The sequence below is a fragment of the Ovis canadensis genome, chromosome 15, assembly GCF_042477335.2.
Source record: "Ovis canadensis isolate MfBH-ARS-UI-01 breed Bighorn chromosome 15, ARS-UI_OviCan_v2, whole genome shotgun sequence".
Classification (NCBI taxonomy): domain Eukaryota; kingdom Metazoa; phylum Chordata; class Mammalia; order Artiodactyla; family Bovidae; genus Ovis; species Ovis canadensis.
The window spans coordinates 81998164-82022862 of NC_091259.1; the positions used below are offsets into that span (position 1 = coordinate 81998164).

At 54.2% G+C, this 24699-nt stretch overlaps 1 protein-coding gene across 12 annotated transcripts in view; it reads left to right on the forward strand.

Annotated features, from left to right (window-relative positions):
- TSPAN18 (tetraspanin 18) overlaps positions 1 to 24699 on the forward strand; it is a 202813-nt gene that overhangs the window by 174175 nt on the left and 3939 nt on the right. For all 12 annotated transcript variants that reach the window (XM_069555516.1, XM_069555521.1, XM_069555515.1 and 9 more), the window contains 5 exons: positions 3778 to 3850; positions 6071 to 6265; positions 12422 to 12496; positions 13504 to 13602; positions 14143 to 14325. In XM_069555516.1, the coding sequence (XP_069411617.1) occupies positions 3788 to 3850; positions 6071 to 6265; positions 12422 to 12496; positions 13504 to 13602; positions 14143 to 14325 (615 nt within the window). In that variant the 5' untranslated portion in view covers positions 3778 to 3787. The remainder of the gene's footprint in view (positions 1 to 3777; positions 3851 to 6070; positions 6266 to 12421; positions 12497 to 13503; positions 13603 to 14142; positions 14326 to 24699) is intronic.

Consider the following 24699-nt stretch of genomic DNA (forward strand, 5'->3'; position numbering starts at 1 on the left):
GGCCTCATATGTACCTGGTACATAGGACTTCTGACCAACCTGAGAAATAAGGTTCCCAACCTGGGTGGTTGAATTGCTCCAAAACCAAAGACACTTGCCCCATGAGTTAGCCGGTGCTGAGGGGATGATTTCTGAGACGTTACCTAAAATCCTGAAAATGGCTCTAGGAGATTGCTAGCCTAGAGGAATCCAGTGTGAGAACCACAAGGGACACAGGTTCGATCCCTGGGTCAGGAAGATTGCCTGGCATATAAAATGACAACCCGCTCCAGTATTTTTGCCTGGGAAATCTCATGGACGGAGGATCCTGGCAGGCCAAAGTCCATGGGGTCACAAAAGAGTTGGACATGACTGAGTCCTTGGGCAGAGGTGTGAAGACAGGCCTGAATTTGGGAGAAAAATGGATGAATGTGGCAAGGGGATTAGCATTCACTGAAAATGAGGATTAAGAGCTGTGCTTCCAGGGACTTTCCTGGTCTTCCAGTAACTGGGACTTCACGTTCCCAATGCAGGGGGCCCGGGTTCAATCCCAAGTCAGGGAACTGGATCTCACACACCACAACTGAGAGTCTGCATGCCAAGGCTAAAAGATGCCACACGCTGCAACTAGAACCTGGCACAGCCAGATAAATAAAAATTAACTTTAAATTTAAAAAAAGAGTTGAGGCTCTAGATTAAGACAGACCTGGTTCAAATCCTGGTTCAGGCATTTCCATGCTGCATGATCTTAGACAAGCCTCCTCCGAGGCTTAATTCCCTCACCTGAAACAAGGGCAATGACATTACCTACCTCCAGGAGCTTTAGGGAGACTAAATGAGGCTGTGCATGTTTCTTGACACACAGTAAGGCTCCAGGGGAGCCAGATGTTGCTCACTGCGCTGTTACAGTCTACCTTGCACCAAGCTCTGTGCTCTGTATTTTCCATGCATTATGAGGAAGGCATTATTTTTATGCTAATTGTAAAGACGAGGAAACGTAGACGCTCGCAGAACAAGAACTCACTCGAGGCCACCAGCTGGGCCTGGCCGAGCTGGGGCGTGGTCCTCCATCAGGCTCCCAAGCCCTCTGTCCACTCGGTTCCCGGCCCTGGAGCTGGGCCCAGGCCCCCCTGCCTCCATCCACCCTCCAGCTCACATCGTCTCTCCCTCTGCCTTCCTCACCTTGGTCAGAGGCTCTTCCCACGAGACACGTCTTCTTTTATTGCATTCGTCTGGGAGCCCAGCACTCCACAAGCTGCCCATTAGATGTAATCTCTAATGAACGTGATACATAATAAATACAGGTAGCCCGTTTATGAGCTGCTATGTTTATTATGCCCCTTAACTGCCAAACAGTCAGAGCCAGCTGAAGCCAGATCCGACCCTGAGGACTAGGCTTTGCCTGGGTGGGCAGAGGACGGGGCCCCAGAGCCTGCCTCCTGCAGACTCTCTCAGCATCTCACAGGGGCGGTCCCTCCTGCCCTCCAAAGGCCCGTCCAAGTCAGAACCCGATAGCAGGAGCTCACAGGCCGTTAAATCCCTCTCCATCATTTTGCAGATGGAGACGCTTGAGGCTGGACAGAAGTGACTTGCAGAGCTGGAGCTTAGGGCTCCCGGCTCCCAGTCCAGGGGTCCTTCTGCCCTTCTGTCTGCCTGATCACCAGCCCCTGGGACAGGGAGAGTGCAGGATGTGGAGTGGGCAGAGGGGCCCATGCACAAGCTCCAGGAGGTTAAGTCCACCTCATCACCCTGAGCCTCAGTGTCCTCACCTCTGAAATGAACACGGTGCTTCCTGCCTATGACACTGTTGAAAAATTCAGGGAAGTCACTTCCTGGAGCTGGCGTGTGGCTGGCAAGGAATCCGTCCTCGGTGCCTGCTCTTTCCTGTCTTCTTCCCCCTGTCCAAGGAGCATGGGGTCTCAGCAGATGTGTGGAGCTGCATCAGCCAAGTGCCCAAGGGAGAGGGGTCAGCATGCAGTGCCTGGGGTGCAGGTCATTATCCTGGGGTCCTGATCTCATGGGCCGCAACAGCCCAGGGAGTCACCTGTGACTATCAAGTTAGGTGTGTTCCTAGTAAGAGCTGTCCGCCCCTCGCTGAAGCAGGTTCTGTGGGGAGCCCTGATGCAGGATGTCTCATTTAACTCTTACAACATGCCACGACGTAGGTCCTAAATACCCACTTTCATGGATGAAGAAACTGAGTCTCTAGAGGTTACATCATTTACCGGACACAGAGGTAGAGAGGTGTGAAGAGCCGGGATCGGAGCCCAGGTGTGTCTGGCTTCAGAGACCCTGCTTGGAGCTGTCGTGTTCCGATGCAGGTTAGATGCTGCTTCTAGAAGGTCAGAGATGGAGGAGTTGGAGGAGGGTGACTGGCTTGGTCTGGGGACCTGCTCTGGAGGTAGAGAGCCTGGGCTTGGAGATGATGCAAGAGACAAGGATGATCAATTGCCAGGGATGATGGTTTAACAACTGATGGGCATGGCGTGGACCAAGAGATGCTGGCTACACAGGCCTGCCATACCCACAGGTCCCCACTGCATCTCAGCCTTCTGCTGGCTGCTGGGAGGACAGGGCCTGGAACAAGGATCCTCCTGGGCCTGCCATCCTCTCCCCAGGGCTGTCAGAAAGAAAGCCTGGGAATACTGAATATGGTGTACTGAACATGCCCACGACTTATGAGCACCTTGAAGGCTGACTTGTAACAGCAGATGCCATCTGCTTCCCCCGGGCACAGGGAAAGCCTGGTTTTCAAGCTGCAGTGCCTGGCATCAAGTCATTGCAGAGTAAATGCTGGCAGAATAGAATTGTATTCAGTCTGTCCGGCTGCCATGGATGTGCTTAAGAGTCCATAGGGACCAGGGAGGCTCCAGGGGGAGGTGGGATGCTATAGATCTCATGATGGAGGTGGTCAGGGTCGGGGGAGTGTCTGGGGGCTTGAGGCCCCAGGAGGCGCCAGCAGCTCTTTCCCTGTAACACCGCTTCCCCCGGGGGCAGGTCCTTCTGGTCAGAGGGCATGTGGGGTGGTAGGAGGTTTGTCAGGCCTGGGTCCCGCTCCTACTCCGTGACCTCCGCAAGTCCTTCTCGGCTCTGAGCCTTAGTTTCTCATCTATCAAACGGAAGGCTCACGCCTGCAATCAAGTAATATCATGACGTCATGCCTCTGAGAGTCCGCCCCGTGGTGCTAAGCATGTTTATGCATTATTCCAGTTAATCCTCCCAACACCGCTGGGGAAGAAGCTTCTGTTTTTAATCTCCCTTTTCAGCTTGGAGTGAGCAGGACTGAGAGAGGTGGCGTCATCTGCCTGAGTGCATGCATGCGTGCTAAGTCGCTCCAGCGTGTCTGACTCTTTGCGACCCTATGCACCATAGTCTGCCAGGCTCCCCTGTCCATGGGACTCTCCAGGCAAGAACACTGGAGTGGGTTGCCCTGCCCTCCTCCAGGGGATCTTCCCGACCCAGGGACTGAACCCGCATCTCTTATGTCTCCTGCATTGGCAGGTGGGTTATCTACCACTAGTGCCACCTGGGAAGCCCCCGTTTGCCTGAGACCATGCAGCGCATGAATGGTAGAGAACCCAGGCTGGCTGGCTCACAAGTCCTCGCTCCCAACTCCAGCCCCCCAGGGCAAAGCTCTGTGATGAGGACACTGTGACCAACTGTTCTCTCCCCCTATCAGCTCCAGAGGCAGACTGGCCCCTGGGACACCTCAAGGGGGAGGAGACGGAGGACGGGCAAGGGTTCCTTCTGGATGGAGTCCCCCAGCGAGAGGACTGAAGGGGCCTTGCTGTTTTGCAGGGGGATCACCATGGAAGGCGACTGTCTGAGCTGCATGAAGTATCTGATGTTTGTGTTCAATTTCTTCATATTTGTGAGTATTCCTGGAACGTGTCTGGGGTTCTCCCCCAGGCCTCTGCGGGGTGGGGGGAACTGACTGATGCTTGGAAAGAATCATGTTGGGCTGAGGTCTAGGGGCCAGTGCTAGAAGCTGCCCAGCCTGCCTGGCTGGGGGTTCGTGGTGGGGAGACCCCGAATAGTGCCCACCCCACTTGGAGAGCCTGCCATCACAGGAGAGACGTTTTGCACAGCCCAGGGATAGTTCAGCTGTTCTAAAAGAAAAGGGGGCAGAGGCTTTAGCCCCAGCTACTATCCTGGGATCTGACCCCTCTTAGGGAGTTGAGGTGAAAGGGAAGGTGGAGATGATCAGAGGGTAGCAGGGGCTGCCACCAAGCCGGGACTCCCTGAGCAGCTGTGGACACCGGAGCAGAGCCAACGCAGTCACCTGATGCAGTCTGAAACCTCTCTGGGTCTGAGGCACCTGGGTTCACAGCCCAACTCTGCACCTCACCCGCTGTGTCATCTAAAGCACACACCGCCTCCCTGAACCTCGGCATTGTCATCCCTTAATCTTCTACCTCAACAGATTCTTTGAAAATGAAGCAAGATAAGGATGTGCCTGGAATGTATCGGCTCCATCCCCATCCAACTTATGGATTCTATACATGAAAGGACAGCATCCCCAAGGGCTCAGGGGTCCAGCCCTGCACCCTGCCACAGCCCACCTGCTCTGCTCAGACCTATGGCCTCTCCTGGGAGCAGAGCCACACTCATCAAGTGACCCCACATCAACCTTTGACCTTAGTGCAGCCAAGACCTGGATGAGTAAAGACCCACTGAAGTCCCCCAGGGCAGGGTCACTAGGAAGGAGAGGCCCCTTCCGGTCAAGACTGACTCCATCTGTCTGTCTCCATCTATTCTGTGTACACTTCAGCAGCTTTCCTGGATTTCCTTCCCCTGCCCCTAATTTTGAAGAGCAGGCAACTCCACAGACTTGAATTCTAGACCTGACTTCCAAGCGGGGTGACCCTGGGCCACTCAGTTTGTGCCTGAGCCCCCCTTGAAGCAGAACTCAGCACGCAATTGTTAAACTCCCAAACCTCCAGCAGCTGTGAGGAGGGGACATGGGTTTTCCTGGAAGTTTTGTGGGGAACCAGGGGGAAAGGCAGGGCTCAGCAGATGGCAAAATGTTGCTTCTGTTGGCTGCGCCTGGGTCCCCAGGCCTCTGCGCCCCACCCCTCCCCCCACCGCACCTGAAAGGACCATCTTTTGCCCCAAACTGTCCAGCTCTTCCTCCACTCACAGACCCCATCAGCCGGCAGTTTTACGTCATTTCTCTGGTCTTCCTGCCACACGGGGATTTTAAGCCCTTCCCAGTCTTTAAAATCCATGATGCCAAATGAGTTCTCCTGCAACAGATCCGTTTCCAATAGACTGGTCTGTGCCCAAGACCAATGGAACGGATGTCTATTGAACCCTGCTAGGCACCTTCAAGTCCTTGGGAGGTGGGAAACAGTATCTTCGTTTAACTACGAGGAAGCTAGGGCTCAGAGAGGTTAAGGCACTTGACCAAGGTCTCACAGCGCACGCGTGGCACAGCCCTTTCTCTGGACTAAGCTGCCTCTTTCCAGAGATAAGTAAGGCCTGGAGAGCGGACCGTGGAGAGGAAGTCATGAACAAGAAGGCTTTCTAGGCGCGGATTTGAGAGTGGGGAGCCTGCCCCAACTGAGAGCTCCTGTGAGGACAACGAGGATGGCTTTGGTCTGTGTTTCCCAGCGTAGGCGTCAGAGCACGTTCACGAACTTGGGGAGCATCTTGGGGCTGGAGTCAGGGGGACCTGGGGCTCAGCCCTGGCTCTGATATGAACCTACTGTGTGACCTTTGGCAACTTGTTGGCCCCCTTTGGGGCTCAGCATCGAATCAGAGGGTTGGACTGAACGACCTCAGTGCCCAGCAGCTCTAACACTTAAGGAGACTAGGAACGTGGCAGATAGACTCTGCAGGACATGGTTCCTGGCGGCCCAAAGTAGAGTGTTGGTCAGAGACGGGCTCTGGAGGATGCGTGATGCACCCTAGGTCAGAATTAAGGAGGGACGTTCAAAGCAGAGGAAGACACAGAGGCAGTTTCTGCCCAGCTCACTCGGCACCTCCGCGCCAGGGCCTCGAGCAGGGAGCTGGTGTGTGTGTGGGGGGGTGTCTAACCGCCGTGTCTCCCCATGTCTTCTCCGTGCTCCTGCCTGGCCTTGGGGAGCAGCTGGGCGGGGCCTGCTTGCTGGGCATCGGCATCTGGGTCATGGTGGACCCCACCGGCTTCCGGGAGATCGTGGCCGCCAACCCCCTGCTCATCACGGGCGCCTACATCCTCCTGGCCATGGGGGGCCTGCTTTTTCTGCTCGGCTTCCTGGGCTGCTGCGGGGCCGTCCGGGAGAACAAGTGTCTGCTGCTGTTCGTGAGTATCCCATGGGTGCCCTGGGGAGGGGGGTGGATAGAGCCCTGTACCCACACTAAGGGGGACTCACACTGGGGTCTGAGCCAGGTAGGCTGGCCTCCAGGAGCGGGAGAGCCACCAACCCTTGCCATATGCATCCATGCTGGCCTGGTGCCTGCCGCCTGGGTGAGCCGCCCCCAGGCGCGCAGTGGCCTCGGCCTCCAGGTCCGAACGGCCAGGCTTCCCCACCGCAGGGTCAGCTGAGAGCACTGAGTCGTGATGCTTTTCGACTTGCATGCTTCCGAGAACTCAAATAAAAGACCGAAGCTCTTTCACATTTCCCCTTCTAAAATGGAAGTGATATGATCTCGGTAGGTCCTTTATTCATTAGCTGAATGGTCTTTGACCTGCTGTCACAGGCCACGTGATTCGCTGGTGCTATAGGTGCATCGAGGGCTGAGTGACCATCCATAGTCGTGTGGGGGGTTGGGGGGGCAGGCAAGCCCAGGAGGATGAGCTGGGTTTGTGTGTGTGACCTGCTGTGTCTCATAACAAACAGTGTGACTCTGGTTTAGTTTCTTAACCTCTCTGAGCCTTAGCATCTGCTGGTGAAGCCAGAGGCTAACTCGCTCGGCTGTAGACAGGAGTCAAACGAGACCAGCAGCGGATGTCCCGTTCCTCGGGTCCTCTGTATTCACATGGACTGTGGCCCTTTCTCTCCTCACTTGTCTGGCTTCCTCCCCTCCCAGGTCCTGTGCCTTCAGGGTTAGGAAAACTGGGTTGAGCGCAATCTTGCCGGAAGGAAAGTTAAAAACAGCCCACCTTGGCTGTGCAGCTGGGCCAACTTGCAGACTCGCCTCACGAGCGAGCCGGCGGGTGGGTCAGGAGTTAAGCGATAGGGAGGCGGGGGCCGGTCAGCGATGCGTCCTCGCAAGGCGTCTAGCGCCCCCTGGTGGACAGCTCTGTGCAGTGTCCAATGGTGCCGGCGGTCTGGGCTTGGGGAGCCTGGGACTCTGAAAGGATCTGAGTACGGGGGTCCCAGGACACACCAAACCCATCCTCCCCCGCCCACCCTGCGCCTCGGTGCTTGAACAGGCTCATCCAGCATGAACGGGCTCATCTCTGAAGCCAAGACAAAAACCACGCTGGCGCTCTGAGCCAGGAGCAAGCTGGGGGCCTCGCAAGCCCTCTCCAGCTAAGTGGCTCCTTCAGAGCCTGCCAGCTGGACGAGGCATCGCTCTCCCCAGTGCCTAAGAAAAAAGGCTGAGACCCAGGAGGGGGCTGGCTGCAGCTCTCCCCGGAGAGAGGCTTAAGTCCTGGCTGTGGCTGGTCTGCCCCCAAACCTTAGAGTCTCCCCTCTCTCCGCCTCCTCCTCTGCGGTCTCCCTCCAGCCTCTGCTTCTCCCCTTCTTTTCTCGCTCTTCCTCTGCCTCTGTCTCCCTGTCTCTCTCTGCCTTCCTCCTGATCCCTTGGTTTCTGTTCCTGCTGCGCTTCCTTCTCCTTCTCCTGGACGCCCCCTTGTCTGCCCCTCTCTCCCTTCCCCGCACTTCCTTGACTTCCCCTGCCTCCCCTCTCCTCCTCCCCTTCCCTCTTGCCCAGTCCACTCCACTATCCTCTCTGTCACAAGCCTAAGGCACACAACCCGAGGTCACAGTGCAGGGGACGCTTGGACCCAGGTCTGCTGTCTCAGAGGGACTGGTCCAGAGGCTCCTCCCCTGGAATGCACTCAAGCGGTTCAAAACTCAGCCAAAATTATATGCAAAATATTATGTCTGGGCCTCTGTGTGTGTGGCTATACATGTGTGTTCTGTATGTGTGTGGTGTGCATGCTTGTGTGTTTCTGGGACTCCCACAGCTTCTGGAAGGTTTTCAGATTGATTCATAATCTGAAAAGTAAGAAGAAACACTTTTTTTTCCCAACCTGGACTCAGCCATGCAGGGTGGTTCCAGCACCGAGTCTCACCCCTCCTTGTTTGTTAAAGAAACCTGAGCCGCCTCGTCACCCTTTCGGGAAGAAGCAAAGACTAGTCTTGGGAGAAGCCAAGAGAGTGACTTCAGTCCCCTCTGGAACTGGGGCTCAAAGGCCCACAGAGAGAGGAGGCCTGGAGATGGAGGTCACCTGGGGGACCCCTGCCCCTGCTTGGAGGCTAAGCCCTAAGGGGTCCCAGTGACCCTTAGCCCAGGAACAATGGTCCTGATGTCACCTAATGACCTACTTTTCTAAAACATTTTTCCAAACAGTCCTGTTGATCAATTCTAGAGCATTTTCATGGACCACAAGACAACTTCAGCCTATTAGTGACATTTCGTGGCATCCCTTTTTGCCTAGCTGCTCACCTATAAACAGTTCAAGGAATGTTTCTAACCCATTTATTGAAAGCCTCACATTTTCAAAATATTTGATAACCAAGGCATGCTAAATTGGAAAAGAGAATAGCAAAAAGGGAAGAGTATAATTTAAAAGCGATAAAATGAGCTGAATTGTACAACAAGTATGTAAATTTGGTAAATATTATTAGAAATGAGAGCGAAAAGCAGATGTATTGTAGGCAGATGGGTTAGAAAAGTCTGGAAATGCTCACAAGTAGGCAAAATAGCAGCTTTTACCCTTTTATTAATCGCCTGATCCTATGCAAAGCGTTGTAAATTTGATGTTGAGGAATTACTGGCAAGTGTGCCCTCAGACAAATGGGATGAGGTCAGATAACTCAAGAGAAACACACTCTGGGAAAGGCCCTGGTTCGGGGGAGCCCCAGAAAGCATCAGCCCTATGGCTGGGTCCAGGCGGGATGCCCCTTAATCTCGTCAAGCAGGAGGCAATTGTTTCACGCTGGAGATGCTGGCAGAAGTGATCTTGTTGGCCCCACAGCCCTGCACTTTCCTCCAGGTGACTTACACACTCATGTCACCCGCTCCGTGCCCAGGCTTTTGGGGGGCCCTGCTTCAGGCAGGAACAGTGGCCAGGAGATCCGCAGACCCTCCTCCTCTGGGGAGACCTGCTTTCCCCATCAATGAGTTACGGGTTTATTCTTTCATCTCATCTCATGACTTATGCTTTTCATCTCGTGGATTTCATTTCATGGATCATGAATCTTGGCTCAGTGGAAACTCCATCAGAGTGGGGATCACATCGCCCTTGCGTGTATTTGTTTATCAGTACCTAGCACAGTGGGCTTCCCAGGTGGCTCAGAATGATGAGGAATCCACCTGTCAAGGCAGCAGATGAGGGTTTGATCCCCGGATCAGGAAGATGCCCTGGAGAAGGAAATGGCAACTCACTCCAGTATTCTTGCCTGGGTAGTCCCAGGGAGAGAGGAGCCTGGCAGGCTACAGTCCATGGGATCGCAGAAGAGCTGGACACGACTTAGCAACTAAACCACAACGACCTAACACAGTACCTGGCACAGAGCATGTGCTCAGTAAACAGGCCTGGACTGAAGGGGTAGAGAGGGGGCCTGGGCCAGAGCATGGCCTCTGCAGTCAGAAAAGCCTGGTTCTTATCCCTGCCGTGCCACTTCCTGGCTGTGTGACCTGGGGTCAGTCACTTAAGCTCTCTGAACTTCAGATTCCTCATATGTAAGCTGAAGATGATAATACCACCTTACCCGCCATAATACTGTGATCAGCATTCAATAAGAAAATGTATATCTTGCTTAACTCTGTTCCTGGCACATATAAGCATTTGATAAATTGAAAACGAAAGGATTGGTGTTGATCCACAAGAGACCCTGCAGGCCAGCTGAGTCTTAAAACGTGGGGCTCTGGTTCTGACAGGTCAGGAAGCAGACCTGCAGTAAGCCTCACTGCAGTCAGCTGTGTGGGCTGACCTAGGACTGAAGTTGGGAGGTAGAGCTCCCCAGCCGGAAAGGAGAGTGACAGAAGGCCTCCTGTACCCTGGGCAGCCTGCCCCAGGCCACAGTGCCCATCCCCCTCCACTTCCACGAGCTGGTCCTTGGGTTAAGAGGTATGTTCCCCGCCTCTGCAGCCTCTCCTCCCTCTGACAGTGATGAAGGGCCCTGGCAGGGCTCCTGGCACCTCCATTTGGCTGGTGACAGATGGTCATCCGATTCTGTTTCACAAGGCCTCCATGGAGCCCCGCCCTGCCCTCTGCCCTCTCAGTGCAGTTGCTGGCAGTCCTCAGGCTGGCATAAAGAGCAGCCTCGGAAATGGTTTCCACCCCAGTGATGTGACGGAGCTGTCTCTGCCTATCGATCTCAGCTTAGACAGTTATAAACTATGGATGAGACGGAGCTCGTGAACTCCGCGTGCTCATCACTCTGGGAGTGTGCGTGCACTTTCCAGGGGATTTAGCACCACATCAGTGAGATAATGCAGTGGAGCGCCGTGCACAGCGTGAGAATGGCTCAGTGGTGGCTCAGAACCAAGCGCGAGCATGGCCTTCCTGGAGACAAGCACTGGCATGGGTGGTCTCTGGAAAATGCATGATAACTATCACCTGTCCAGCGCTTGGCGCTTCCTGGGTGGCACTACTGTTAAAGAACCCACTTGCCAACTCAGGAGACTCAAGACATGCAGGTTCAACCCCTGGGTCAGGAAGATCCCCTGGAGGAGGGTGTGACAACCCAGTCCAGTATTCTTGCCTGGAGACAATCCCATGGACAGAGGAGCCTGATGGGCTACAGTTCACAGGGTCCCAAAGAGTTGGACACAACTGGAGCGACTTAGCACTCACGCACTCCCTCCGCATCCAGCGCTTAACACCTGGGCATGGATCGTATATGAGCCATTTCACTGAATCATCTGGGCAGCCTGGCAAAGCAGCTGCTGACCATCAACACCCTTGTTCTATTGATGGAGAAACCGGAACCCAGACATGGTAGAACCTGACGGAGCCAGCCCAGCTGGCAAGCGGCACAGTGGAAAGAAACAGGGGACCTCCGATTCTAGAACACGATCCTAACACCATGTTATCCTGGAGCCCAGGAAAGCCTCCAGGCCTTAAGACTTTCAAAGCGAGGCAGGGGGTGCTGAAGTGCTGAGGACAAGCTCAGGACCCTTCACTTCCTTCCAGCCTGGGCACACACGGTGCACACTGGAAGTTCGGAGGACTTTGGCCTGAGCAAGGGAGCAGGTCCTGGGGCCGCCATGCGCGTGTGCGGCTGGGGCTTCAGGGCCCTGCTGGTGGTCTCTACGTGGGGTGACAGCTCCAGGATGGTCCCAGTGCAAGCGGACAATGCTGAGTGATGAGGACACAACCATCCACCCACAACAGTGCCCATGATGGCCCGGGCCTGGAGATAGCAGATAGCAAGGTCATTACGGTGAGCTGGTCACTCATGGATTCATTTACTCATCGGAGAGCCGTATACCAGCACCGGTGCTGTCCGGGCATCAAGAACACTGCCCGCTGGATCCCAGCTGATGGTGGTGATCCGGCGGGGCGCAGCGGCTGTGGTACACACTTCCGCAGGGCCCTGGGATGTGGGGGAGCCAGGAACCGAGTCTGGAAAGCAGGGTGCTGGTGGGCAAGCAAGGGCAGGGCCTTCCAGGGAGCTCAGCATGTGAGGTGCCCGAGGCAAGAGGTGTCGTGGCGAGTTTGGGCAACATGGAGATATGCAGAGAGTAGCAGGGGGTGGGGGTGGGGTACTCTGTTAGATTCCAGACTCCCAGCCCCTGGGTTTTCAGATTTTAATAGACATACCACCTTCCCTCCAATCATGCTCCTTTACTGCAGCTGAAAAGTAAAGTCACTTCCCCCACTACCCATGGGAATGAGGGGCAGCCAGGCAGGGAGAGGTGGCCTGGGCCTGATAGGGTGGGGACAGCCAGCCAGGGATCCCCAGGGACTTCAGGATTCCCACTACTTGGACAGTCCACCTGGGGGAGGTCCAAACAAGTTTCAACATCGATCTTCTTCAAGGGCTGCCAAGTACGGTTGGTCAGAACGCCCACTGCACAAGGGCCCTCTAAAGAGTGCCATTTGCACAGAAGACGTATGTGTATGTTTATTTGTTCCATATTTGTATTACAATCTTGTTGGCTCCAAAGATGGACTTTTATGAAAAATGTCTGGTTTATGGCGGGTAAGTTCCTCAGTCTTATGAAATGGGTACATTGCCCCATCGTGTGACAGATGGAAGGGTGCCTCAGAGAGCGGTCAGCTGTCCGCTTCCTACCTGCCCTCGGGACTCACAAGGCTGCCCCCTTCTCTCTACAGTTCTTCTTGTTCATCCTGATCATCTTCTTGGCAGAGCTCTCAGCAGCCATCCTGGCCTTCATCTTCAGGGGGAATGTACGTACCTGGCCTCGTGTGCCCTGGCCCATTCGTGGCCAGCCCCTCCGTCCCCAGAGGGTCTCACAGAGTCAGCGTCCTCCCCTCCAGTGTTTCCAGCTCCAATCACAATCCACCACCTCACCCAGTGAAGCCCCACAGCCCAAAAAGAAACCTGCGAGCCTGTCCCTGCAAGGGCTTTCCCAGAAGGTCAGAGTCAGAGGGCCCTTAAGGGTCTCCGCTCTTTCCAAGCGTCTGTGCAACCCCATCCCTAACTCTAGAATCTTCCATTCTATGCCTTGCCCAGCACTGGCCCAGCAGCGGTCGTTTCATAGTCCAAGGATAGTCAGAGAGGCTTCCCACCCCCCAACCGACCCCCAGCCCCCACGCAGAATCTGCACCAAGCAGGAGAACAGGGCAGAGCCCTCCTGGATGAGGCCCTGGCAAGTATGCATTTTGGGCCACTTACCTCCAGAGACCATCTTATCCCAGAGGCTCCAACCACCGAGGGCCCCACCCTTCCCTGCAGAGGGGAGCAGGGTGATCAGGCCTCCGGGGAGTATTTTGAAGGTAGCAATGACTTCCAAGGGCCTCTGGAAACTGCGGCTCTGCAGAGATGTCTTGCTGCACACACAGCGGCTTCTTCAGGGCCCAGGACACAGCGCATCCGCTCGGCTCTGTCTGAGGAACAGCTCAGGGTTAGGGAGTGGCAGGAGGGGTGAGCCCCCAGTGTGGACCAGCCACCCTCTGGAAAGAGCTGCAGTACCGCTGGAGGTTCACCAGTGGTTGCTGAGGGCTGTGTGGGTAGTCTGTGTGTTCATGCTGGGGATCTGACGATGCAGGGAGGCCACAAGTGCTTAGAGGTGGGGGGTGGACTCCAAGGGCCCGCCCCAAGTCAGCTGCTCCCGAGGAGGGTCCCTGGCACTAGGGCTCAGAGGCCTTCCCCCACCCTCCCCCAGAGCAGATCAGTGGAGAAGCCCGTATCTAGCTGCCATGGCTCTCAGTCCAGCCCCTCCCTCTGCCTCCAGCTCACCCGTGAATTCTTCACCAAGGAGCTCACCAAGCACTACCAGGGCAACAACGACACGGACGTCTTCTCCGCCACCTGGAACTCTGTCATGATCACGGTGAGTGGCCCCAGGGATGCTCTGAGCCCTCAGAGCCCTGATGCCCAGGGGAGCCATTATCTGGCCTCCAGAGCCTTGCTATCTGCGCCTGTGCAGATATCAGTGATCAATCAGGCACTGATCCGCCCGGCCCAGGCCCAGCCTCAGAACCGGCATCCATCCGCACAGCATCTTGGGCAGCCGTTGCCCATCAGCCACAGTCCGAACTCAGGGTGAAACCTGTTTGCCCTCCCTGTCTTGAGTCCTCAAGCAGTTTTAACTGTCATCAGTGATAGTAACCATAGCAACTACTTATTCAGTGCTCAGCGCCGGTGAAGTAGGAATTGTTACCACCTCTCTGATTTTACCGATGGAGGCTCAGAGAGGCTGAGTGGCTTTCCCGGGGTTGCACAGGAGCAGGTGGAGCCAGCTCCCACTCGGATCATGACTGCCCCCCCACCCGCGCTGCCTCGCAGTGGCCTGTGGATAAGCTTTGCATTTGCCTCCTCACTCTCATGCCCGGCTCCAGCTCCTACCCGCCCTTCTCTTTGCTCTGTCTAGTTTGGTTGCTGTGGGGTCAACGGGCCCGAAGATTTTAAGTATGCATCAGTTTTCCGACTCCTGACTTTGGACAGTGATGAGGTGCCGGAGGCCTGCTGCCGGAGAGAACCCCAGAGTCGGGACGGGGTCCTGCTGAGCAGAGAGGAATGCCTCCTGGGAAGGGACCTGTTCCTGAACAAGCAGGTACCAGGCCCTGCTTCCCCTGGCAGGGGAGACCTGTCCATCAGGAATGGCAGCTGGCCAAGCTGGGTGGGTGGCAGTGTGAGCCCAGAAGATCTGAAGGCACTCAGGGAATCCCGTGGAAACATTGGCTGTGGTGTGGGACTCCTGAACGGGGGCTAAGGAAGGCTCCACTCATGCCCCTGAGATCCAGCCAAAGGAGTTAAAGCATGAGAATGGCAGACAGTCCATCAGTGGCACAGACCAGAGGAGTGGGCATTTTGACTGGGGTTCAAGGGTAACTAGGAGTTTTCCGGTGTTCCAAGTAGAACACTCCCTGAGCTTCTGGTACTGCAGGTCTCAAGAAGGAAAACCAGAGTTACACAGCAGGGCCCCTCCTCAGCTGTGCACTTTATCTGGGGAGAACCCTCATTTGTCATGTGGAAGCACCCCCAGGCCCCAAGAGAATAAGATTTCCTTGACCTTAGCCTCCAAAGTCAGGGAAGCTCCTAGACTTCTTGGCTTCTCTTGCAACCCAAGGACTTCATCTAAGTCTCAGAAGAAGCCCTTTCCCATCCTGCTATGTCCCCTCAGTGAGACACACAGTGCCCTTGACCTTGATCCCCCTTCCTACTTACCAGTCCCCACACTCCTCAGGGGGATGTGTGAGGCCAGGCTGGGGGAGGGCGGGGCAGTGCAGGGAGAATGAGGGTGAACCGAGCCCCACACCCCGTGCTTGATTTGGCCTTTGATGAGGCTCCCATGGGAGAGCTCCAGGTGCTGGGAACCGCAGCAGAGGACAGGAGGCAAAGCCCCTATTCCTGCAGGGCCTACAGTCTGGCTAGAGGAAGCAGATGATAAGCAAGCAGCAAGCACATAAGAAGTCATAATCTCACAGGAAGTAATCATCTCACTGTAAAGAAAATAAAACCGGATGATGGGCTAGAAGGGACTAAGGTGGGACGGGGGTAGGGCTTAAGGCAAGGGGAATCCCCCTGGGGAAGGGGAGAGTTGGGCTGAGGCCTGACCCGGCCATCTGATGAGACTCTTTCCAGCTTCAGCTTTGCCTCATAAACTCAGCACCCTCTTCTCCTGCACCTGCCCACGTCATGTCAAAGGATTCCCAGGCCCAGAGAGTCACGTTCCTCCATCCCTTATGGTCCTGTGTCCCTGCGTTGAGTGAAAAAGACTGAAGTACAGAAACAAAGGTCCTGGGATGAAGCTGCTGTGAGCTGGGGGCAGGGACAGCCACCCCAGGAGTTAGGTCTCAGCCCTGAGGAGAGGCTGCCGAGCACGGGGAGGGGGGCAGTTTCAGGCTTTGATGGCAGGCAGACCTGGGCTGTCGGCAGCCATGTCACCTTGGCCAAAACTCACTCTCTGGACCTCAGATTCCCCATGTAGTGGCAGAGACAGCTGGCTGCCCTCGTGTTCAGTTGCGGCTTCCTCCTTGGAAAGAGGAGGTTTATAGACCCAGTGACCACCAGGTTGACCCGCTCTTCCAGCCTCCCGTGCAGCTAGGCCACGTGGCACGTTCTAGCCAAAGGGAGGAAAGTAGAGGTGATCTGTGCGCCTGAGCCATGTCCTGAAGAGAAAGTGCTGGGCCCACCCCTTCTCCCTCTCACCACCCCCGCCCCCAGCTCATGGTTGAAGCCATCTCAGACCTTGCAGGGGAGGGTGATCCCCTAGAATATCCAAGCATCAAGAGAGAAGGCGCTTGGGCCACCGACAACCACATGGAGCAGAGCAGCCAGCAACTCAGGGGTTGATCAGTCAGTTCGGTCACTCAGTCATGTCTGACTCTTTGCAACCCCATGGACTGCAGCACGCCAGGCCTCCCTGTCCATCACCAACTCCCAGAGTTTACTCAAACTCATGTCCATCGAGTTGGTGATGCCATCCAGCCATCTCATCCTCTGTCGTCCCCTTCTCCTCCTGCCTTCAATCTTTCCCAGCAACAGGGTCTTTTCCAATGAGTCAGTTCTTTGCATCAGGTGGCCAAAGTATTGGAGTTTCAGCTTCAACATCAGTCCTTCCAATGAATATTCAGGACTGATTTCCTTTAGGATTGACAGGTTGGATCTCCTTGCAGTCCAAGGGACCCTCAAGAGTCTTCTCCAGCACCACAGTTCAAAAGAATCAATTCCTTGGTGCTCAGCTTTCTTTGTAGTCCAACTCTCACATCCATACATGACTACTGGAAAAACCGTAGCTTTGACTATGGTTTTGATGAATACAGGGTTTGATAAAGACAAACAAACTTCTACCAATAGGACTGCTTGCTGCCTGCAGCCAAAGCTCTTTCCTAAAGCCACTTGAGAATTGTTTAGGGAAGTTTCTCATGGGCCCTGTTCTTTTCTGGCTTCGTCCTCCACTACACTGCCTCCCTCCTTCTCCCAGGCGTGGCTTTGAAATCGAAGCTTATCAGAGAGATCCCTGGGCAGGTGCATTAGTTCCGTGACTCTTCCCCTGCTCCTCATCAGGACTGCCTGAGACTGACTTCTGGGATTCCTTTTCTGAGGCACAGGCATCCCCCCGAGCACTCTTCCTTTTAAAAGCTTCTGCTGAGGGGCTCACTCTGTTTCTTCTCCAAAGCCGAGCTCCCTGAAGCCCGGGATGCTTTTCTGACTTTGCCTTGCTTCCTCTTCACAATGTTGAGTCAGTAGCAAAATATTTGAAACTGAAAATCTACACTTAAGGCAAATGCCTCTGTGTTTCACACACGGTAAGAATTCTGGAAGATGGTGGCTTCTTTATTTATCAGTGGCTCCATCATGTCAGCCAAGGCCTAGTCTCTGTAATCCTTGCAGCCTTTCCTTGTGCTTAGTACCTCACGGTGGCAAAATGGCTGCCATAGCTCCAGACATTCCACTTGTTGAAGACGGGAAGAAACTGAAAAGGCAGTGCCAGCTTCTTTCCCAGAAACCTCCCTAAGACATCTGCTTAGCTCTCATCGGCCAGGACTGTCACATGGCTGGCAGGAGCTGAGGCAGAGGGCACTCGTCCATGGGTACTGAGTTAGTCCACCAGCCCTGTTCATCACTGAATGCCAATGAAGAGAAATGAGGACGTCCCCAAAGAACATGATCCAAGATGAAAAATCAGGCTCCTCCACTGGTATCAGCTGACCCCACCATGGCAGATTCTCCTGCTCATTCCTTGGCCTTCCCTGGGTTAAGATAGTCGTATGGGCAAGTCAAGAATGTATCTCCCTGCTGGAAAAAAAAAGTCAGGGGTTGTCCCAGGAGATGGTGACCTAGCTAGACCCTGACCCAAGAGGAAACCATCTATTTCCCCCGCTTGTCAGGGTGGTCTCAAGTCTTCTCGCCCCAGAGCATCACTGATTCTCTGCTTTATCCTCATGGCTCCGCACCTGCTTCCTGGGTGGTCGTGAGTACGGGCGATGCTGTGACTCTCATAAACATAAACTTCCACACTCTTATCTTCTTGACAAGGGAAAGGCGCTCCAGCCAGACAGTGAGATCAGCCTGTGCAAAGGCCCTGGGGTAGGAGGGAGCGTGGTGTGTCCCAGCACCAAGGGAAGGCCAGTATGGCTGGAGGACAGTGAATACGCCAAGACTAGCTCCAGGCGAGGCTATCAGCAGGGCCAGACCATACAGTGCCTGTGGGCCCAGGGCAAAGATGCCAGACAAGCAAAGAAGCCCAAGTTCTACGCGGGGTTGTGGCCCTGTAGGCTCTCTGGCTGCTACTGGCCAGGGCTTAGAGATGGGCCTGAGTAGACAGGAGGGATTAGAACACTGGTCCCAGTGAGAAATGAGGATGGGTTAGACCAGGATGACGGCAGAAGAGACACAGAGAAGTGTATGGGTCTGAGAAAGGAATCAGGAGGTGAAACGGCGGCAGATTGACTCTGGGGAAGGGAGGATGAGGCTGTGCTGGGAGTGACTCCGTAGGTTCTGGTTGGGGGGGACCTCGGATCTGCCCTGGGGCGAGTGGACTGTCAGCTGCCTTTGGGGCCTGCAGGCAGTAGGCAGCTGGACTTGCAGGGCTCGGGGGAAGGTCTGTGCTGGACGTAGAAATGTGGCCGTCTTCGTGATGGCCCCTCTGGCCTCTGTCAGATGAGGTTGCGGGGGGCGGGTGTCTGCAGCCGGGAGTCAGGGTGGGGGCCTGTTCCCTCCCTGCAGAGATGGAGGGGAGGGGCTGCCAACAGCAGCACAGCTCAGGGACGCACAGTCTGGTGGCAGGGTGGGGAAGATGGTCCCCGTGGTGTCTCACTGGGCAGGGGAGGGGTCGGGGTGGCATCCATGCTACGGGGGAGGAAGAGGTGATACCCAGGGGTACCGGCTGGAGTTTGGGCCCTGAGCCAGGGACCCCGCCCGGATGAGCAGGAATCAAGGCTTCCTGATGCAACTGCTTCCCTTTAGAATAGAGCAGAGAAGAAGCTTGCACTCCCCTTAAGACCAACCTGTTTCCCTGTCTCCTTGGCGGTGACCCTGAGCCAGTGGTCGTCTGCGCCCTCCTTCCATTCCTCTTCCTCGAGGGGCTGGAATGGGGTCCAAGTCAGAAGAAGCACATGAGGCCCCAGCAGAGCCTGGCCAGAGGGGACACTCACTGAGTCCTGGCGGCATCTTCCATCTGCCCTCTGCCCTGGCTGCTCTCCCTGAGGGCTTCTCAGTAGCAGGGCCTCCGTCAGCCAAGCCATCTGCTTGGTTCAGCCCAGGGTGAACCTTTGGTGTCAGAGCCCGACAGAGGGCAGATGAGCAGTTAAGGCCCCGGGTGCCCCACCTGCAGCAGGCAAAGGGTGGAGGGACAACTTCCCTCTGCCAAATAAGGCCCCTTCCAGGCCTAAGAAGGCCCTCCAGGCCCAGGTGAGGCATGTGAAAGTCAACATCAAGTTCAGAAGGGGGTTACGCTTCTCCCATCCCCTTATGGCACAGGGCTGCATGCATGCGTGTGGCGTGGGGCCCGCTGCTCCCCGGTTGTAGAGGGCAAACCCAGTTCTGCACTCAGACATCTCCCACCCCCAGGCTGTGCTCTGAGGGGCCCAGAGAGAAAGCGCATGGTCCTAACGGGACTGAGGGGTGGGTCCCTGCCAGCACTGTTCGTGCTTTATCCGTAGCATCTCATCTTAGCGTCACACCAGTCCTAGGAAGTAGTTAGCCTACACAGGCCCCAGTCTTTGGATGGGGCAAAGGAGGCCGAGAAAAAGTAAGTACGGGCACACCTTGGAGAGACTGAGGGTTCGGTTCCAGACCATTGCAATGGAGCGAGGGACAGGAAATTTGTGGTTTCCTAGCGTCTATAAAAATTATGTTCACGGATTTCCCTGGAGGTCCAGTGGCTAAGACTCTGGCCTCCCAGTGCAGGGGCCCAGGTTTAATCCCTGACTGGGGAACTAGATCCTACATGCCACAACTAAGGCCTCGCACAGCCAAAGAAATAAGCAAATGTTTTTTAAAAAAATGGTTTTTACACTACACCTCAGTTTGTTATGTGTGCAATCACTTTACATCAAAAGAAAAAAAATCAGTATGCATGCCACAATTTTAAAATGTTGTATTGCTAAAAAATGCTTACTGTCATCTGAGCCATCAGCAAGAGGCAGTGTGTGCTAAGTTGCTCAGTCATGTCCGACTCTTTGCAACCCCATGGATTGCAGCCCACCAGACTCCTCTGTGGAGAAGGCAATGGCACCCCACTCCAGTGCCATTTTCTTGCCTGGAAAATCCCATGGACAGAGGAGCCTGGTGGGCTGCCATCTCTGGGGTCGCACAGAGTCGGACACGACTGAAGCGACTTAGCAGCAGCAGCAGCAGCAGACTCCTCTGTCCATGGGATTCGCCAGGCAAGAGTACTGGAGTGGGTTGCCATGCCCTCCTCCAGGGGATCTTCCCGACCCAGAGATCTAACCCACATCTCTTACATCTCCTGCGTTGACAGGTGAGTGCTTTATCCGTAGCATCTCATCTTATCCTCACACCAGTCCTAGGAAGTAGTTAGCCTACACAGGATACTTGCTTCCCCTAGTCCCACCTGGGAAGCAAGAGGTAGCAGTCACATCAAAGATCGCTGATCACAGTCCCCTGTGTTACATCTGATAAGAATGAAAATGCTGGAAATACGGTGAGAATTACCAAGATGAGACACAGAGGCGTGAAGTGAGCAACCACTATTGGAAAAATGGCACCAGTAGCCTTGCTCAATGCAGGGTTGCCAGAAACCGCCAATTTCTAAAAACATACAATATCCGTGAAGTGCAATAAGACGAAACGTGCCTGTAAGTTCACCCAGTAAGCAAGTGGCCGGTGTTACCTGCGTAACCACTTCTCCCCAGGTTACTGGTGCTTCTTGTCTGGGTGGCCCCTCAAAGCACCATAAGTCCAGGCTGTGTTGGGTAGAGGGAGTGGGGGGGTGGGGTATTGGTGGCAGGAGGTGGACTCGGGGGTGGGGGGAGGAGATGAGTGGCAGCCTCAAGGAATGATGGGAGGCTGGGAGCACCTCTCCCAGGCCTCTCCCAGTCTCCTTCCCTTCCCTCTGGAGCAGGCCCGCTTGCTGCTGCTGTTCTATATGTCGGGGTTCTGACGCTTTAAAAAGAGATAAACAGAGCAAGGGTTCCCCAGGTGGCGCTAGTGGTAAAGAACTCACCTGCCAATACAGGAGACAAAGGGTGATACAAAGAGCTGAGAAAAGAAGATAAGCGAAAGGCAAAGGAGAAAAGGAAAGATATACCCATTTGAATGCAGAGTTCCAAAGAATAGCAAAGTGAAAGTGAAGTCGCTCAGTTGTGTCCGACTCTTTGTTGACCCCATGGACTGTAGCCCCGCATGCTCCTCGGTCCATGGGATTTTTCCAGGCATGAATACTGGAGTGGGTTGCTATTTCCTTCTCCTAAAGGACAGGTAAAAAAGCCTTCTTCAGTGATCAATGCAAAGAGATAGAGGAAAACAATAGAATGGGAAAGACGAGAGATCTCTTCAAGAAAATTCGAGATACGAAGGGAATAGTTCATGCAAAGATGGGCACAATCAAGGACAGAAATGGCATGGGCCTAACAGAAGCAGAAGATATTAAGAAGAGGTGGCACGAACACACAGAAGAACTATACAAAAAAGTCTTCATGACCCAAATAATCACGATGGTGTGATCACTCACCTAGACCCAGACATCTTGGAATGTGAAGTCAAGTGGGCCTTAGGAAGCATCACTACAAACAAAGCTAGTGGCGTAATGGAATTCCAGTTGAGCTATTTCAAATCCTAAAAGATGATGCTATGAAAGTGTTGCACTCAATATGCCAGCAAATCTGGAAAACTCAGCAATAGCCACAGGACTGGAAAAGATCAGTTTTCATTCCAATCCCAAAGAAAGGCAATGCCAAAGAATGCTCAAACTATCACACAATTGCAATCATCTCACATGCTAGCAAAGTAATGCTCAAAATTCTCCAAGCCAGGCTTCAGCAATATGTGAACCATGAACTTCCAGATGTTCAAGCTGGATTTAGAAAAGGCAGAGGAACCAGAGATCAACAGAGATTGTCAACATCCGCTGGATCATGGAAAAAGCAAGAGAGTTCCAGAAAAACATCTACTTCTACTGTATTGACTACACCAAAGCCTTTGACTGTGTGGATCACAACAAACTGTGGAAAATTCTTAAAGAGATGGGGATACCAGACTACCTGACCTGCCTCCTGAGAAATCTGTATGCAGGTCAGGAAGCAACAGTTAGAACTGGACATGGAACAACAGACTGGTTTCAAGTCAGGAAAGGAGTGCGTCAAGGCTGTATCTTGTCACCCTGCTTATTTAACTTATATGCAGAGTACATTATATGAAATGACGGGCTGGAGGAAGCACAATGAAGATTGCTGGGAGAAATATTAATCACCTCAGATATGCAAATGACACCACCCTTATGGCAGAAAATGAAGAACTCAAAAGCCTCTTGATGAAAGTGAAAGAGGAGAGTGAAAAGGTTGGCTTAAAGCTCAACATTCAGAAAACTAAGGTCATGGCATCTGGTCCCATCATTTCATGGCAAATAGATGGGGAAACAATGGAAACAGTGAGAGACTTTATTTTGGGGGGCTCCAAAACCTCTACAGATGGTGACTGCAGCCATGAAATTAAAAGACGCTTACTCCTTGGAAGAAAAGTTATGAACAACCTAGACAGCATATTAAAAAACAGAGACTTTACTGTGCCAACAAAGGTCTGTCTGGTCAAAGCTATGGTTTTTCCAGTGGTCATGTATGGATGTGAGAGTTAGACTATAAAGAAAGCTGAGCACCAAAGAATTGATGCTTTTGAATGTGATGCTGGAGAAGACTCTTGAGAGTCCCTTAGGCTGCAAGGAGATTCAACCAGTCCATCCTAAAGGAGATCAGTCCTGAATATTCATTGGAAGGACAGATGCTGAAGCTGAAACCCCAATACTTTGGTCACCTGATGTGAAGAACTGACTCATTTGAAAAGACCCTGATGCTGGAAGGAATTGAAGGTGGGAGGAGAAGGGGATGAAAGAGGATGAGATGGTTGAATGGCATCACCGATTTGATGGACATGAGCTTGAGTAAACTCTGGGAGTTGGCAATCAACAGGAAAGCCTGGCATGCTGCAGTCCATGGGGTCGCAAAGAGTTGGACACAACTGAGTGATTGAACTGAACTCGAAGTGATACAGGTTCGATCCCTGGGTCAGGAAGATCCCTTGGAGGAGGGCATGGCAACCCACTCCAGTATTCTTGCCTGGAGAATCCCCATGGACAGATGAGCCTGGCAGAGTCAGACCTGACTGAACTGACTTAACACAAACACAGGCAAACAGAGCAAGGGGGTTGGCGATTTGAGTTCCGCTCCAACACGGGTCTGCAGGCAGATCCAGGATGGCCCCAGGCCTGGCCAGCTGCATGGGGCTTCCCTGCCAGCTCTGAAGCCACCTCCAGCCACGCTGGGTTCCAGACCAGCTGGCCTGTGGGAGGGCGCCCTTAGGACTTCAACCACACAGCGCTTGGCTGGGCTCCCAGTCAGCTAAGGCCTTCTTTCCTTGTCGTCCTTGCCAGGCCTGGGGTGTCTCAGCCTGACCATGGCACAGGCCTTAGAAATCGCCTGGGGCATCTGCTCGCCACATAGGTTCCTAGGCTCCGCACCAGATCCCCCCGATCCAGAGTCCTGGGGGTGCGGCCTTGGTGTGTGTATTGTTAACTACTTCCCAGGTGTTTCTGACATACCTTCAGCCCCAAGAACACTGTGGATCCAGCTCACCATGCTGGGGGGTCTGTTCATCTGGGTGCATCCCGTATGTTTGCGGGGTGCTCAGACAGGGGCCTGTGGGGGCCTTCCCTGCCCAGCCCCCACCAGCCTCCAGCAGGAGGGCCCATGCCATCCGCCTGGCCACTCTGCCCAGGTCAGGTCCTGCTGTCCGCCTGCCTGAGTACAGCCTCACGGTGTATCATTTCCACTTCCAGCCAATGAGGCAGAGCTGGGTGACTGACAATGCGTGTGAGCCCCCAAGAATCACCTAAGAAGCACCCCCAAATATCAACAGGACCCAGACACAGCCACTGTCACCCAGGGACCAGGCGTGATTCCCTAACCCCCACCCTGGCGACTCCTTCCCTTGCAGGTCCTCTGGCTGGGCCCGAGGAACATGTGGATTCTCCTAAAAGAAAGAAAATTCTCTCTCTTTAAAAATACATTCCTTTCAAAGCAAATACCACGCATCAGTCTCTGGTCAGCCTGGTGCAGAGAGAGGGCGCGTGGGCACAAAGACGACCCAAGACGTGAGACACTCAGGGTCAGATGGGGTGGCGTCACATGCTGGTATGCTGGCCCTCTCTTTCTGGCTCATCTCTCACTGGCTCCATCTCTGTCCCAGTCTGTATATCCTGAGGACTGCTTGAGAAAGCAGTAGTAGCGCAGGGATTCAATCCATTTAGAAGGGGCACTGTGAGAGCTGAGCTGGTCCTGGACGGCTGCCTGGAGGTGGTGAGGTATGTGCTAGGTCTTGAAGAATGGGCTGGCTTTCCTTAGGGTGGAGGTTGCAAACCAAAATCCTGCTGCCGGGCTGGTAATGGGGAGGAGTAGAAAGGGTGGGTGTGGGATGATAGAAGATGGTGGGGACTGCGAATCCCCAGGGAGCACCTGTCCCCAGGCAGAGCCACTTAGAAATGATGGCCTACCTTACTGGATCTTCTGATCTTTTTGAGAGCAGACGGGAGTCTAGACAGTTACTGGAAATTTTCCAATATTCCCATCAAAAGAGAAAAAAAGGTCTGTGTCTGATTGAATAGCAGTCAAGCTGGCCATTTGCAACCTTGCCTTAGGGGCTGGAGGGCCAGGTAGGTCTCTGGTGCGTTGCTTCCAAATTGCTGGGTTTATGGGCTTCCTCCCTCCCAGCCCCTTCCTGCTAAACTCTCCCACCAGCAGTGGGACAGGGT